Source organism: Lineus longissimus, chromosome 4, assembly GCF_910592395.1.
Source record: "Lineus longissimus chromosome 4, tnLinLong1.2, whole genome shotgun sequence".
NCBI lineage: Eukaryota > Metazoa > Nemertea > Pilidiophora > Heteronemertea > Lineidae > Lineus > Lineus longissimus.
Genome location: NC_088311.1, coordinates 8,569,437 through 8,586,649, shown reverse-complemented (window position 1 = coordinate 8,586,649; position 17,213 = coordinate 8,569,437). Strand labels below are relative to the sequence as shown.

Here is a 17,213-nt window from a genome sequence, read left to right as displayed (position 1 = left end):
TTTATTGAGGAGTAGGCTTAAGGTTCAGTTACCATGGCCTTTGCTAATTAGTGTTGGGCAAAAAGTGAGCACAGAACATAGAGCACATCTAATGATGCTCTGCTAAAAAGATGACTGCTCCTGGTGGGAACGACCCCAACTTATGACCGTTGATGATGTCCTGACGCATGGACAAGATTCCCAACTTAACACCTCTGAACAGGAATTTCTGGCCATCCAGAAGCTGTGTCAGTTTGGTGACAAGGAACTTAAACAGTCAATAATGGATAGTATACCACACAATGCAGATATGGCTGCTCTGTGTATTGCAGATTCTGCCTCTTCTTGGCTTATGTCACCATTGGTAGATCGGGGCAATGACCTCATAAAGAATAGAAAGAAGCCATTCCTGAACGCGTACTGAGCTAGTCATAGTGATCTATCCCGGTGGAAATTAGCACATTTCCTGTTGAAGTTGCAACGGAATTCAGTTACTGTCCAAGAAACAAATCATGCTTCCTTCCCCAAGATTATTGGTATTCACGAGTTCAGATTAATTATGCTTTAGCTGGGCGAGCGTGTGGCCATAAATGTGCTCTGGGGACGAGTGATAGTGTGCCTACCAAATTAGGGCCTGAAGTAACGTCTGCTTTATGGTGAAATTAGAAGTTGTATAGCGCTGGACCATGGGAGTTTGGGCCAATTGTTAAGTCATATGCTCATCCCACTTTCATGTCACGGGATTCATCAATCTATAGTTCCAGTATTAAGTGACCATCAGTTGAGCATGATCGAGTGACTTATAAACAGCCCTCTTGCTAAAAAGATAACAACGAAGTGTGCAGCTGCTGTCTCATTTTATTTCTTGTCTATAGTAACAACTTTCTCCATCATTTGCATATTAGTTGTCCTAGGATGACAATTATTGGTCATCCTCAACAGATGATGGTCAGGGCTATCACCATAGTTCCTTATCATCTCACTAGAGGGCGAATCAGATGATCAGTCTTGCACAATTTAGGATGGTTGGTGACATAATATCGACTTTAGAGAATTATTTTTTCAGACAAATCTGACCTCTTTCAAAATATTAGAGAGAACTTAAAAGAAAGGTTGTGAACTCATATTTGGTCGTCTTTAACATGCCACTTCCAATGTTCCCAGGAAATTGTGGAATATCGGATTAGCATATCATAGTTTGGTCACTGGACAAAATGGCATAACTCGCTACGAGAGTTACATATAACATATATCAAGCTGTCTAGTAAAAACATCATGCATGATAAGTTCCTGAGGGTGTCATTAGACGAACAGACGAAACTTATATAATATCATGCTCCGCTGGAAAATTCAGAGATAATGAATCCTTGTTTGTTCCCAAGAATACAAAGAGGCCTCCCCTAACGAACAAGTCGTTCGTTAGTCAAATAAGTACTTAATTCGGAAAGAAAATGACATCTATTCATATTGAAATAATCTTGCAATCCCGCTGCGCATGATGAATGCAACGATTTTGTGAATTTTTCACCGCGTATGTAATCCTTAGACACACATTTAATATAATTTATATATCTAGACGGGCTCAAGTGGTCGTGGCAGCAATCAACTAATCCGCAGGGGCCTAATTTGCCTTGACTGTCAGAATCTCTGGAGTTTGAAGATTATACTGCTCGCTGGACGCAGAATGCGCAATTCCCATGCACTCAATGAGAATGGAACTCAAGTCTGACGTTTGTTGGCGATGGTTCTATTTGATAATGAAATTGCGATGCTCGTTGGAGAAGAATGGCTATATAAGATGTTGCAGTCAGAATAGCTTAAACGAAAACAATATTGTTAGTAAATTGCCAAATGTCTGGAGATGATTTAGATAGGGAAGTTTTCAAAAGCAAACTTTGCAAAACTTTGAGAGTGGATCCAGAGAACATAAATTTTATACGCTGTTTATGATAAAGTGATGCCTGAAAGTAGTTGACCCAATTTTGGACTTCCCTCGTGCATGTTCTCATTGTCATCAACTCTCAAATATTGAGAGCTGTGTTTGGGAGGGGGGGAGGGTTCAAGTGTAATGAATTGATGGCTTGGAAATAAACTTTGCAAAGAGAGTTTCTTGACGTCCCCTCTCTCAACTTCAACACAGGTCATGTCTGCTTGTGCAGAAGACGCTGTGTTCATTCTTGCCAATGCTAGACCTAATAATTGATTTTGGCTAAGGGAATCATCCTAACAATAATACTCGGAATATAAATGAGATTTACCAATGCTTCATTACTTGTATGTGGATAACCGAGCCTAACTCGGTTATGCAGAGGTTGAGATGATATGATTTATTCGATAGTCGAAATTTGCCAATCCTGTCGGAATTGACCCTGCTTTGCTTGAAGTGCAGAAAAAGGTTGGGTGTACTAAGTACGTTGCAATCTTAGAGCCTTGTTTGTCAAGATGTTTACCATTGTATTACGTCTAAGCACAGAGAAGAAGTTGAAAAAGCGTCTGACATGGGTTGAAAGTGAATGTGTTAGTCCTGAAAGCAGGAGAAAAAAGGCACAGGATGACTGTGTTTTTTTTCCTCGATCTTGGTGTGTACTGGATAGATGTGCTGCCATGTTTCATCAAAGTTCAAAAAATGACTGTTAAACAAATAGAGAATGAAAATGTTTTATATAGCGCTCTTCTACTGTACTAGTTAACTGTACTGCACTCGACTGGTATTTTCATAAATTTGGCAAACCCAGTAGCCAAGGTCCCTCGGCTAGATGACCTCCCTATCCTCTGGGATGAATTATGGAGGTGGACTCAGCTGTACCATCATTTATGAATCACCGCCACCTGTGTGATCATCTAATGGTGATTCAGATCAGTACCAGTTGTCTTACATGAGCTGTCTTGACACACATTCAGAGCAATTGATATTCGTGACATGTTCGGTCAGTCTGAAGGACTTGACCTGGACGGATTCCAGGTTCTGAATCACAGTACTCCAACCTGTTGCATCTTAAGATGTGGTGATTCAGCCTCAAGAATGAGCCAAGTCTGCCTATGGGTTTATACAGTTGGTGGTAGGAAGATGTGAGGATCACCAATTCCATTCATTCTTCTTTCCATGAAATGAAATCGTGAAAATGCATGGGCATTCGATATGATGGCGCGTGATGGGGCTGATGACCAGCGTCTTTGGTCATGAGTCCAAGTTGAGTCTAGCTTCTCACCTGAAACCTCTCTGCATGGTAGGAACTACCAGGAGTCAATCAATACTCCTGTCGACACAAGTGCAGCCTCCAGGGTCACCAAGGCCCACACGTTGGTGCTCTACGTATGTACTTTTGAGGTTTGGTGAATTGGCACGAATGAAAGCAGTAGCATTGCTTTCTATACGTACATCTAATCTTGTTGATAGCACTCACTTGGCATTGCCAGGCATACTAACCAAACATGAGCCCCCTTGAGTTAACCAAGTTATTAGCAGATGTATGTACTCTGGCCATCGGCCTGTCAGCACCAATCCGACCCAATATGCATCAGTCAATATGGCTGATTAACTAAGGAATGCTCTCATCAGAGATGGACAGTACAGGGGTAAAGAAACATAGCCTAGGCAGAATATGACACTGGATGACCACCCATCAGTGGCTTGTGGTTTTCGACTCGATGACTCGACGACACGATGACTCGATGACGCGATCAAGTTGGAATCTTTTTAAAGAATATCACTGCTTGGACTGTAATTTATACATAGAATCATAAGTGGAGGAAAATAAAAAAGAACCGATCATTACCAACCCCTTTCCAGCTGTTTTCACCGTATCTAATCCGACCATTTTTCGTTTCCTACAAGTTCGCATTTTTGATAAAACCATGCGCCATGTTGCTATGCAAGCCACTGGTATCTTTACCGTCAATACAGCTAAATACACCTAAATATAGCTGGTTCAGATCAACCTCCTACCCAGGTTCTTTACGAGCAGAAATTCCAATGTTAAAATGACACGCGAGTTCCTGGAGACAAGGTTGGCTCTGGATATCCGTTCAGCACGGCAATATTAAATGTCCTATACACCTTTCCAGAAATGGGGCGCTGAGTGTCCGAAATAGTGATGTCATAAGGGGAAACTAGGCCTGTGGTGGAGGGACAAAGGAGATAGTCATGGTTGACCAACACACTTGAATGCCTTTAATGACGGACAAGGGGGAAAAAGTTAGGCCAGTTCCAATGCAAGCCACCAATTTCGGAAAGCATGTAGAGGGGCTGATGTATGGGGGGGGGGGGGGGAGATGTCAAGGGACGGAAGAGGGACTGAGTGACTGAGTCTAAAAAACTGCACATATGCGAAATTCCGATTGTTGACAGACTACCACATGACATCTGACATTGGCCACTAGAAGCTTGTTTGTCAATTAAATCTCCAGTCATTTTGCATGCTATGAAACTTCCGCGAGTCCTTTAAATATCAAAATCAATCGCGGGGACCAATCTTCAGTGGCCATGGCTGGGGGGGGGGGGGAGGGGCACATCCTTCCACATACCGTAGCTGGGTATGGGAAAGGCCGAGCTAAAACCTCTGCTGTTGCAGCGGTAGCCCGGAGACCAGGATCATGGGATTCCGTATTTTAGCAAAATCCATAGCAACGATCGCGTCATCGAGCCATCGCGTCGTCGAGTCATCGAGTCGAATACCACAAGCCCCCATCAGCTGTCCGAGCCAAACTTGCCCACATCATTCAGTGTGGCTGATATGCTCAATTCCGTCATACATGAAGACAAGGCAGAGAAGAAGAAAACGAGCAATATTTAGTTGGGGCAGAGTGTGACATTGATGTCTTGTGTCAAAGCCACGAGATGGCTTATTGCCATGTCAAATGTGGACGAGTATTCGTCATTCGATTTGGCTGACAACCAGAGAATGACTGCTCTCACTGACGGTCGGCAATACAGAATATTGCACCATTTGTACCATGTGTGGCAGTGTTTGGAGGATGTTGGGTGCAGGCCCAGTAGATGGAGGAGATATTGATGATCAGGCAGACACTTTACGACCGATATTGCTGATTGACAACATCCCAAATGGGCCGTCTCACCACACTTCTTGTCTGATTGTCTACTTCGACAGCCAGGGTGTCATAAATTGTTTTCCTCAATGAGCCAACTTGCCAAGAATTCGTCTAGTTGCCAAGAATTTGTGAAGTTGTCTTCGGCAATGGGCAGTATATGACATGAGTTGCAGTCATGCTCAAGTTTATTAGCTGTGGATCTTACTCAACGCAGTGTGGGAACTGTGATGATAAACAAGGAGCTTTGGCAACAACCCAAGTTTAGTGCCGGTCTTCCCATCTTGACCTACAAGCTTTTGATACAGTAGCTGATGGATCAGTTTTGGTCTTGAGATGACTTGGCACCTGCACCTGGGTCCTGGGATGCTGCTTAAAGGGAACTGGAACCGCCGAGCGATTTATTTAACTTTTCGACTTTCACCGCCCGAGAAAGTCAAACTTCCAACTTCCTATTCGTGTTCAGATTTGTAGCTCCGCCCCCAGTGCCCGAGCATGCGCAGTTCAATTTGTTATTATTGAGGATCATGTGAGAATCACGTGAGTCATGCGAGCTTTCATTCATTAGTTTTCGTAGTAAATTCCATAGTAGTGACGTCACTCAATGATTGACAGCTAGGCACCATGTTTCATTCATGCCTCGTTCTGATCACCCGATACGCGGGAAATGAAAACGAGGTCATACGAACTGGCTTGGCGGTTTCAGTTCCCTTTAATCATCCAAATGACGCCATTTCATTCTTCATGGAAGAGGTTCCGATGAATTATGTGCCTTATATACGTAACCTCTTCACACGCGATATATGAACTCCGTTGATACGCACTTTTGGTATCCTCCTTGGGTATTTCCATTGATTGTGGCAAAAAGTCCTTCTGTGAAAACTTCAAAAATAATGTTGATGCATAATGCTTTCAGCCACTTAAAGATAAAGCAGATAGTTGTCAAACTCTATTTGTGTCAATTTATTCAATGAAATTAAGTTTTGATTATAGTGAAAATGGCTTGTGTCCATGGAAAGTCACTTTTGTTTAGCGGACGTACCATTGCATTAATTAACAATGTCGTTTTTCATTCTAAACCTTGTGTGACTAGCGCCGGCATTTCTTTGACCTTGACCGCTAGCTCAAACTCATCCATCATCCAGACATGGAATCAAAATATCATTTGGTAGAAACTTACAGAATCAATAGATGATGTTACTGATGTCAGAGTTGGTTACAAGACCGATCCCTCGATACGGCTAATATCCTACAAGGAATAACAATGTCAAAATGACAGTTTAATTTGGGTAATCGATGCAAAGTATTGGCCGTCATGGTGCGGTCGGGATGTCGGACGACCGTTGGTGTCTGTATGATAGAATGTGGTGTGGCAGTTGTGCTGCGCCGCGATGAATTGTAATGAAGTTGAATTTGTGGTACATTTCACTCCTCTTCTGTTTGTAAAGCGATGGGTATAACCACATTCAGGTCAAACCAGCAATCCGAGTTTTCTGCATACTCTTGAAAATTTTTATGAAAGAATGCAATATTTTCTTTGTATAATGAATTATCTCGGTTCGTTTTGATTCCCCCAATTCAATTATTGGCAAAGTTTCCCCCGAGAAATACCAGTTACAGCTATACTTAACAGCCAGGAATCCGTCCATCGTTCCCATAAAGTTGTCTTTTTGCCTCAATTTTTACCAATCATTGGGAAAATTGAGAAGAAAAGGCGAGCAAAATCTTCTGAATATTAAATTTACGCTATATACATAATCGTTCCAATAACTGGCCGGGTATTGATTGTGTTTCTACTTCAGCTTGACCCAGCCAGCGTCGGCCATTATTCGATCCCGACGGCAAAAAGTTCCGATAAGCTCCCGAGGAGCACGTCTTAAAATTGGCAATCAGGGATGGACCTTTGGTCCACGGTTTATCTGTAAATTGACTCCCCAGACTAGTGTAATATTCCGCTGAAATTGATTTTGCCAAATCTTTTTTTTGTGATTTAACCCTATCTGTATCGTTCCTGATGATTAGAACCGAACAAGTTCTTCCTGGGCATTGTAGAAACTGTTTAGGATAGTTGTGGTTATTATCTAAAGGGGATTCATGTTCACCATTTGCCCAAATATCACTAATTTTGCTGCTCAGTTCTGTGGAGCTTTCTTCAATTTCTACTCAAAGCAACAAAAGCTAACTCAAATTGTTCTAAAGAAGACTCTATGGCCCAACCAATCTATGACCGGTGTTTTCTCAGGAACATCCCGGGGCTTAAAATTGTAAAAGTACTAGAACACAAAGGGCACATTGCGTCACAACTGAACACGATAACATCGGAGACACGATAGCCTCATGACTTGGACAGCAAATCTTCATATCGAAGATCAATTCTTGTTATCAAATGTCTTCTTCTCTGTCAATACACTTGCTTGGTTTTAATCAATTTTTTGTCCGTCCCAACAATCGTGTCGGATTGCCCCATGGGTGGATTTAGCGAGAAGAGAAAAAACTAATATGGTTGGATGGTTGTGGAGTTTTCTGTGACATCTTTGGGCCGGGTTCTTCAAGCTTTATAGTTAGGCATTAACTTCAACTTTTTGTTTCGCCAAATGGGCTTAACTGGAAGATAACTGCTTGTAAAGTTCATATAATGATATTAAGTTTATAGTGATTTTGTGTGTTTTGAAGGGCCGTGCCTTGGCTTAGAAGAAGCTGCGGCAAGAAGTTACAAGATTTTAAACTGAATGTCCCAATTCTATCTTTTCAGGAAATCAGAGATGTGTTCGCTGCGTATGGCATCAATGTCGACTACCGCCATCTGTCCTTGATCGCCGATTACATGACCTTTGAAGGTCAATACAAGCCCTTTAATCGGCACGGCATTGAATCGAATGCCTCACCACTACAGAAGATGACTTTTGAAACCACCATGCACTTCTTGAGGGACGCTACAATCTCTGGTAAATTTTACTTTGCTGTATTTGTTGTGCTCATTCAAAGATCATGAAGAAACTTGAAAGTTACAGCATGAAAGGCATATCTACCATTGAGGGCCGTTGATAGAGCACTTCATCATGTCATGACAAGATGGCTTTGGCTTTTCTTTGGTCCAGTTTAGTGTTGTGGTTGCCCCTGACGAAAATTGTTATAGCTTTGGAGAGTGTCTAGACATCTATAAAAGGAAGTCCCAGTTATGATAGGACGACCCAAAAATCTATAAAAGTTTGTTTAGATTTCAATTACATTTGCTTTCATGAAATGTGTCATTCATTCTATTATCGTTTATGATGAAATCTGTCACTTACTTGACTCAAAAAGTTTTATCCAAATCTTTTTTCAGCAAGTCAAAATGTCCTCTATCAATATTATGAATTTATCATATCAGCCAAAGTTGATAGAAATGTCACCAATGAATTAAAAGCTGTTCGTTTTAATCAAGTTTTGTAATTGGTCGCTTTGAGCAGTTTTATAATTGAAATGTTATCATTTCTTATTGTTGGCGAAGTTTGGTGTGCTGGAAATGAATGAATGTATGGTTGTCGATTTGTTTAAGGCACTATAAAACTGCCCCCCCCCAAAAAAAAAACCCTTGTGATGGCCATCGCAAATGAGAGTTTTGTTGATCACACGTCACTGCAACAAAAAAATTCAAAGTTGCGGGGCGCTTTACAGACATTTCATTTTCGCCTGTCTAGCAGTGGTTGTGTGTTTATAGCCCGTTTGTGGCAAGCTGCTGATAGTTTGAGACATTCTGGTTTTCCAGTGGTATATGATGACTGGCAGAGCCTTTCCGAAAACCCAATTGAAAACATTTCCATCGCTCAGCACCCAATATTAATTTCATAATCAGACCAGTATATAAAAATTGGATGTTCAACTAACCCTTTCATATAGATTTCATCAGACGCTGGGATGTATCTCATGTCATCTTGTTGTGATTTTCATGCTCCTATAGGAAAAATGTTACGTTTTTTTCTCAAAAATTCCGGGAAAATTGTGAAAGATAACGAAAGTCATTTGTTTGAGATTTAGGGGGATTTTAGGCTTAGGGTGGATAGATGGATCCAGGCGTGATCAGTCTGATTAGACAACTTCATTATGGATTTATGGCAACTGGGGCAGTCAGGTCACTTGATGTACTTTCATGGTACGTGTCTGCTTAAACTGGGGTGTAGAAAACAAAATTCACGTGATTTTTTTCCCATTATGGATTATTTTACAACAGTTGTCGACCCAATACTGGTAACTTATATCGAAATTAATCCAACGCCTCTAAAAAGACGAGCAGTTTTGCATGTTTACTTGTGGTCCCCACTGCTGTAGAAACCAAGCTTGGGTCGTTTGGAAATGTCAACGTCCCAACAAATAGTTAGCGGGGATATCAATTTGTCTGAATAAGATGGAACCAAAGACATTTGTCCCACGTGTTACAAAGTACTGGATGATGTATATTGTCCAGCGGAGGAAATCTACGATATTTTGATGACCGCTCTGGAATAATAAATCATCCCAGTCTGATCAACGACGACACATTTATGCCCAAGGGGGACATTTTTCCCGCCCTGGAAATATCTGGGGTGTTGGCTCAAATGATAGCATAAATTGGCTAGAAATAATCAATTTGAGACAACAGCTGATGAGTGACCCTCGTTCTCAAAACCAGTTTCACCAATATGTTTAGCATTATAAAACCTCATAACGATGTTTAAAGGAAATCTATCACAAAACGCTTTAAAAATGGGGAGTTTTGAACGTCCCAGTCAAAACCTAAGGCGGAATAAACTTCCCTTGATAAATGTTAGCAGTTTCGAGTTCCCCTCAGGTAGTTGATTATTATGTAGCCAATGAGCTGCATGAGAAGTAATCATTAATTTAGTTATTTTTACCACACTCAGCTACATTGTAGTCTAAATAAAGACTTGTGCCACGACTGCATCTGTTTTGTTTATAAAAATGACTAAAACGCACGGCAGATTGCCATGGTAATCCAATTGAGAAGCGTTTGGGCCTTTAAGCCCTGTCTGTGGGACATGCATACAATATGCTGACCTTGACATTTACCTCATCTCATTATGCATGCAGTTAGCTTCTCAGTTGATGTGTTTGGTCAACAATAAAATTGCCGTCTCAGCTCAGATCAGGCGGCATTAGCCCAGTTATCCGCTAATAATGGATCAGTCTGTCCCTGGCACACTGCTGTGGCATCCAAAGTGACCAATTAGTAATTGTTGGCGAAACAGCTAATTTTCCTGGCCTATCTATGTCCTAGTTGCATTCCTACTTAATAATTTGACATTGGCAGATTTTCTAACTCTAACTTATAAAAGATGGGGGTGGCTCTTTAATACTTTCCCTCAGTGCTTGGCCTGGGGCATAAGGTCTTACATTCTGAGGCAAGCATGGCAGTTTCTGGCCTGGGGCAAAAGGTCTTACATTCTGAGGCAAGCATGGCAGTTCTGGGCCTGGGGCATAAGGTCTTACATGCTGAGGCAAGCGTGGCAGTTCTGGGCCTGGGACATAAGGTCGTACATTCTGAGGCAAGCATGGCAGTTCTGGGCCTGGGACATAAGGTCTTACATTCTGAGGCAAGCATGGCAGTTCTGGGCCTGGGACATAAGGTCGTACATTCTGAGGCAAGCATGGCAGTTCTGGGCCTGGGGCATAAGATCTTACATTCTGAGGCAAGCATGGCAGTTCTGGGCCTGGGACATAAGGTCGTACATTCTGAGGCAAGCATGGCAGTTTCTGGCCTGGGGCATAAGGTCTTACATTCTGAGGCAAGCATGGCAGTTCTGGGCCTGGGACATAAGGTCGTACATTCTGAGGCAAGCATGGCAGTTCTGGGCCTGGGGCATAAGGTCTTACATTCTGAGGCAAGCATGGCAGTTCTGGGCCTGGGGCATAAGGTCTTACATTCTGAGGCAAGCATGGCAGTTCTGGGCCTGGGGCATAAGGTCTTACATTCTGAGGCAAGCATGGCAGTTCTGGGCCTGGGACATAAGGTCGTACATTCTGAGGCAAGCATGGCAGTTTCTGGCCTGGGGCATAAGGTCTTACATTCTGAGGCAAGCATGGCAGTTCTGGGCCTGGGACATAAGGTCGTACATTCTGAGGCAAGCATGGCAGTTCTGGGCCTGGGGCAAAAGGTCTTACATTCTGAGGCAAGCATTGCAGTTCTGGGCCTGGGGCATAAGGTCTTACATTCTGAGGCAAGCATGGCAGTTCTGGGCCTGGGACATAAGGTCTTACATTCTGATGCAAGCATGGCAGTTCTGGGCCTGGGGCATAAGGTCGTACATTCTGAGGCAAGCAAGGCAGTCTGTAGCACTCAGCAGGACTGATGTCATTTGTGACTTGGACTGTAGCTTTGTTGATATTTTTGCGAAAGTCTTGTGCGATGAAGTTCCATTAGGTTACCTTCTGGCTTTTCGAAACCTTTTAGCTCGCCTGGGGACATGGGGACCAGTAAAATCACCATCATCATAGTTTATTGAGAACACCAGGAATAAATTGGATGGCCCTTTGGTGTCGTTATAAGCCCCATTCCTGGTGACTTACTGCAGATTGCGTCTGGATTCGTGAATGTTAAATGACACTCTCGAATAACGCCAGTTGCGGACAAGAGGTGTGCGCCATTAGATTTCCATTTCTGTCCGCGATTTATTGCTTTGATTGTCACAAACAAATAAAGATTACATTTCTTGGCGATTTTGCGCCAAATATTTGTCGTTGTTGACAGCTGTGTGATATAAGTACCAATTATTTGATTGAGTGATATGTATGGTGATTGTATATTGGGAAGATGTAATCATGTCAAGCTAGCGGCGATGCAGTACATTTTCTTTATGGTTACTTACTGGTAATTTATGACAGAATCACACATTAGAAACACTCTTACAAATCCAGCAACCAGAAATATTTTCATGAGCGAATATGTTACTATTTCACATCATTACAGTTAAACTTGTTTAAACTTTTCTTCAAGTGAATTAACTGTTTTTGTAACATACATGAAACAGAATGTCAGCTAGATGTTATGAGCTAACTTTATTCTTGACAACCGGACCCAGTCTGTTACAGGTGTGTTTGTCAGATGTTTTTGTAACAAACTATTTCATTTGCTTGAGACTTTTGCTCAATTTAGCCCAACACTTGTGCTTGCCAATTGCTTTGAGACCACCATTTTATTGAACTTAAGGTTTTTTGCTAGACGGAGATAAGATCTTGTCATTGGTCGGATGAATAAAGTAACGACTTGAAGAAATTGCAAGAAAAAATGCAAAAAAACCCCAAGAGGTTCTCATTTTATCAAAAGGATTATAGTCTCTAGAAGTATTCTCTCAATTCATTCTACAAATAAAGACGGGCCAATTTCTCCGATCTTAACTTAGTCACGGGCCAGACATGATTTGATGCACGCTCAACTCAAACTCTTATCCCAGTGTCCTTTATCGTTATATGGATGATCGAGTTCCCAAGGATTTAGGAAGATATTTCTCTAAAATTGAATTCGCATGGCCAGGCTTTCTATCAGCGGCATCGGACTGAAGTAAACGATCCTCTCCATTTTGCTATTCAAGTGAAACGACTTATTCTGACATTTGATAAATTGAAGTGGCTGGCTGTTATTCCGCCTACTTATGGCAGCCGGCGCACATCTCGTCCATAAAAATTACATGGCTTATTTGACAAGATGAAGGACATGCCGTCCTAAACTCCTGTCTTCCAAAACTATGCGGGTCTTTTCAAAAGTGTTCATAGAAAGTAATTGGTTTGGTGTAACATTAATGTAACAATTGTATGTTTGCAGGAGCATGTGCAATTCAGATTTCCCTTTGCATGTATAACCTCAATGTAACAACTGTAACTTTGCAGGAGCACGTGCAATTCAAATTTCCCTTTGCATGTATAACCTCAATGTAACAATTGTAACTTTGCAGGAGCACGTGCAATTCAAATTTCCTTTCACTTGTATAACCTCAATATGACAATTGTAACTTTGCAGGAGCACGTGTAATTCAAATTTCCCTTTACATTTATAACCTCAATATAACAATTGTAACTTTGCAGGAGCATGTGCAATTCAGATTTCCCTTTGCATGTATAACCTCAATGTAACAACTGTAACTTTGCAGGAGCACGTGCAATTCAAATTTCCCTTTGCATGTATAACCTCAATGTAACAATTGTAACTTTGCAGGAGCACGTGCAATTCAAATTTCCTTTCACTTGTATAACCTCAATATGACAATTGTAACTTTGCAGGAGCACGTGTAATTCAAATTTCCCTTTACATTTATAACCTCAATATAACAATTGTAACTTTGCAGGAGCACGTGCAATTCAAATTTCCCTTTACTTGTATAACCTCAATATAACAATTGTAACTTTGCAGGAGCACGTGTAATTCAAATTTCCCTTTACATGTATAACCTCAATATAACAATTGTAACTTTGCAGGAGCACGTGTAATTCAAATTTCCCTTTACATTTATAACCTCAATATAACAATTGTAACTTTGCAGGAGCACGTGCAATTCAAATTTCCCTTTACTTGTATAACCTCAATATAACAATTGTAACTTTGCAGGAGCACGTGTAATTCAAATTTCCCTTTACATGTATAACCTCAATATAACAATTATAACTTTGCAGGAGCACGTGTAATTCAAATTTCCCTGGAGCACATGCAATTCAAATTTCCCTTAGTAACTTCAATGTAACAATTGTATCGTTACAGGTGCACGTGATAACCTCCAGTCACCATCAGCAAGGATAGTGACTGGACAGCCAGTCTACACTGGAACTGGAAGTTTTGAGGTCATTGTGCCACTCGTCAAACCAAAGTGGTGATCAAGTTTCTCCTTGGATCTACATGTAGTATCAGCGTCTTCCAGTGAAGTTATCAGCCCTCGAAGCGATGGCAAATATCTTGAAACACTATTGGGGAAATGTTGCTTTTTGACCTGATCAGCATTTGCTAAGTTGGTCGCATTCATTTGTAAATGTATTGGATATTCCCGTACTCTTCCTGCGTCCTCCATTACATGTATGTACACATTCTTCAGTTTGACTTAAGTTTCCCCTTCCTGCATGAGTATTGAAATATAACCTTGCACAAAATTGTGAATAAATATCCTGATACTGCAAAATTTTCATGGGCACTTTGTTTTTGCTGACTTTACAAACTAGATTTGTTTAGCAAAAGTGAAAAGTCACGAAAATATCTTTTTCCTTTGAAAGAATGAAAGAAATTTCATAATCTGCCGCATTGAATATGTTGTTTTAAAGATAAAAAAATAAAGAAGCACGAAAATCAACTAGGCTTTGTATGAACGAAAATCATGTTTTGTTTAAGGACAACTGTTGTATTAATCATAAAAAAAGTTAAAGAGAAGATGATGTGGTTTGCACTGTTTATTTTGCTAATAAATGCAAATCATACTTTATTTCTTTTTCTCTCTTTTCTTTTCCTCCAAAATCAAAGTTGCACCGGTTCAATCTGATTGGAAGTTATTTCTGGGATACCCTGTATATATGAGCCTGCCAACTAATATAAGTCACCCAATACATGCCATAATCAGAATGGTCCCCCACATCAGATGGAATGAAAAGGATGACATTATGGCAACCACTTCAAAGCTTCAAAGACATCTCACTTGAGACATCATCCTCTGGAAAGTCTTTGCTCCAGACCTGTACAAGTGTTTTATCAAATTATTCCTATCCTCTTGGTAAAAACATTAAGACGTCTTGAGTCATTTTGATTTGGTTATTTGATACTAGATTTGTTTATTGGAGTTAAGTTTGATTTGACTTCAAAACAATTTTTACAAAATTTTCCTCTTGAAAGATTTGATTTGGTTCATGTAGTCCCAGAAGTCTGACACATGAGGTCTGAATCTTAACGAGGAGAATGTAAGGCCTGCTCTTCTAGTCGACTGATCCATTATATCAATCATCCATAAAATTCCAAGCTGGTGATAGGTAACTTTCATCGCCGTGAGAAATGACCACATCGTTTTCAAGACCGCCAATTAAGCATAATTCTGTTGGGGATGGAGAATATGGTACAGATCCTTCATTCCAAGGTCGAACATTGCTTCGAACGGGATTGGACCCTCTCCCTTTCATTGTGAGGGAAATATCCTTACACTACTTGTCAATCAAGATCAGTGGACACCCAATCGTCGGTCTCGAATTTCTCCAGCTTCATCTCATAGCCCTATGCCAAAAAGGATGGCAATACCAAATTTATGATATGATACCATTATTTATGATATAGCAGAACCTCCCCGTGGAGACACCTCTACCAGGTGGACACCCCCACATAACAGGCATGTTCGTTGAGTCCCGATTTTTTCCAGTCATTTCAAATGACAAAAACCTCTGCGGGCATCTCTCTACTCTGAATTATGGAGAAGGACCATGGTAACTATTTTGGTCCAATCACCTCACGATTATGGAGAGTATACAAAAACAATGGCTTCCTGTTTGCACTTTGGGCAAAGAGTTGGCCCGAGTCCCATCGGTGTCTGCAATAAAGAGGTTGTACTGCACTTGTAAACCAGTTGCAAAAGTGCAAATGATTGCTTTACAATACCATTGTCTAAAGTGGGAGGCATACCAACAAAGAAAGCTTCAGAGCTTAGTAAAATTTTACAGTTCATTCTGTAGCTCTAGCTTTCATGAGATGTGGATTAAGACCTGAACAGACAGGTGCTGATTTGTATTAATGCAAATTCCTGTCATAAAATTCAGAGGCTACCTCTGGGAATCTAAGCGATCGTTGCTGCTGGGGTGAGCAGAATCTATAACCCGTTTTAGACCGTCGGGACAGCTACAGGTTCTTATTGAAAAATCCATCATTCCCTATGGAACGTGAGAGGAACGTTTAGCAATTCAAGTAGGGTTTCCGAAGTCGTCTGGGCCGGTGATCAAGTATACGGAAGTCGACCCACCGCGCTCCTGATCAAGGTGATTTTGAATTAGTTCGCAAGATAAACCTGATTGGCTGCCCTGTTAACAGACGGCTTGATTGTCCCCGGCGCGAGAGACGACACCAGTCACTAATAAGGTATGTGCATTCCGCTCGTCTGAGTTTAGTGGTGATGAAGGAGGCTTTGGAATTATTTAAAGGGGTCCTGTGAGTTGCAGACTGATGTCGTTCCTGACTTTCGCTTAAATCTGAATAAGGGCAAAAACTAATTGCACCAAAGGCATTGGAAGTGATAGGTTTTTGGAAATGGGCAATATATGAAAAAGAAAAGGTCTATGTACTCGAGATTTGAGATTGATCTTGCCCTTCCTATGTTGGCAGCTGTTCACTTTGAATCTTAGACTGTGATATCTTTCACAGGAGACACACATTTCAAGGGCAAGGAATCTGAATGAAGGTCAATAGTCTGCACCAGTACAGCGACTTACTTGGGTAATGTGAAACCAAAAAGGTCTACACATTATGTTCTTGACATTTTAATGGATGGATATCATCATTGAGCCGGCCTTTTAAGTATTGGAAGCAGATTCACTGTCTTATAGACTGTAAAATCTTTGACAGGAGACACACATTTGAAGGGCAACGAATCTGAATGAAGGTCAATAGTTTGCACCAGTACAGCGACTTACTTGGGTAATGTGAAACCAAAAAGGTCTATACATTATGTTCTTGACATTTTAATGGATGGATATCATCATTGAGCTGGCCTTTTAAGTATTGGAAGCAGATTCACCGTGAGTCTTATAGACTGTGAAATCTTTGACAGGAGACACACATTTGAAGGGCAGAGAATCTGTCCTGAATGAAGGTCAGTAGTTTGGACAAGCCCAGAACTGACTGGGTCTTTTGACCGAGTGTAATAGGGATATTATTAACATCTTGGTCTGAATATACCAAAGGGTTAATTACTTGGAGCCAGGCAAGCGGAGACAAACACTTGTCTCAAGGGTCTCAAGAGTTAGGGTGGAGCAAGCCAATGATAATTCTATTAAAAGTCAGGAAGCTAGAGGAGTAGACCTGGAACAATCGTCTCTAATGCATACCATCAAACTGCCACTTGGGATACTTTTAAACTCTCTAATCTAATAAGCTATCCATTGTTGACCAAAGTTACTAAATTGATCCAAGGAGTTTGGCTCGTTTGCTGGACTGTTTGGTTTGTGTGGATCCATGGCAGGATGGCTTGAGGGGTATGTGGAGGAGC

At 41.2% G+C, this 17,213-nt stretch overlaps 1 protein-coding gene across 1 annotated transcript in view; it reads left to right on the top strand.

Annotated features, from left to right (window-relative positions):
• Nucleotides 1–14,408, top strand: part of LOC135486566 (DNA-directed RNA polymerase I subunit RPA1-like) — a 41,097-nt gene extending 26,689 nt beyond the window's left edge. Inside the window, exons 32-33 of the mRNA XM_064769441.1 lie at nucleotides 7,778–7,970; nucleotides 13,751–14,408. Coding sequence (XP_064625511.1) covers nucleotides 7,778–7,970; nucleotides 13,751–13,863 — 306 coding nt within the window. The 3' untranslated portion in view covers nucleotides 13,864–14,408. The remainder of the gene's footprint in view (nucleotides 1–7,777; nucleotides 7,971–13,750) is intronic.
• The last annotated feature ends 2,805 nt before the right edge of the window (nucleotides 14,409–17,213 follow it).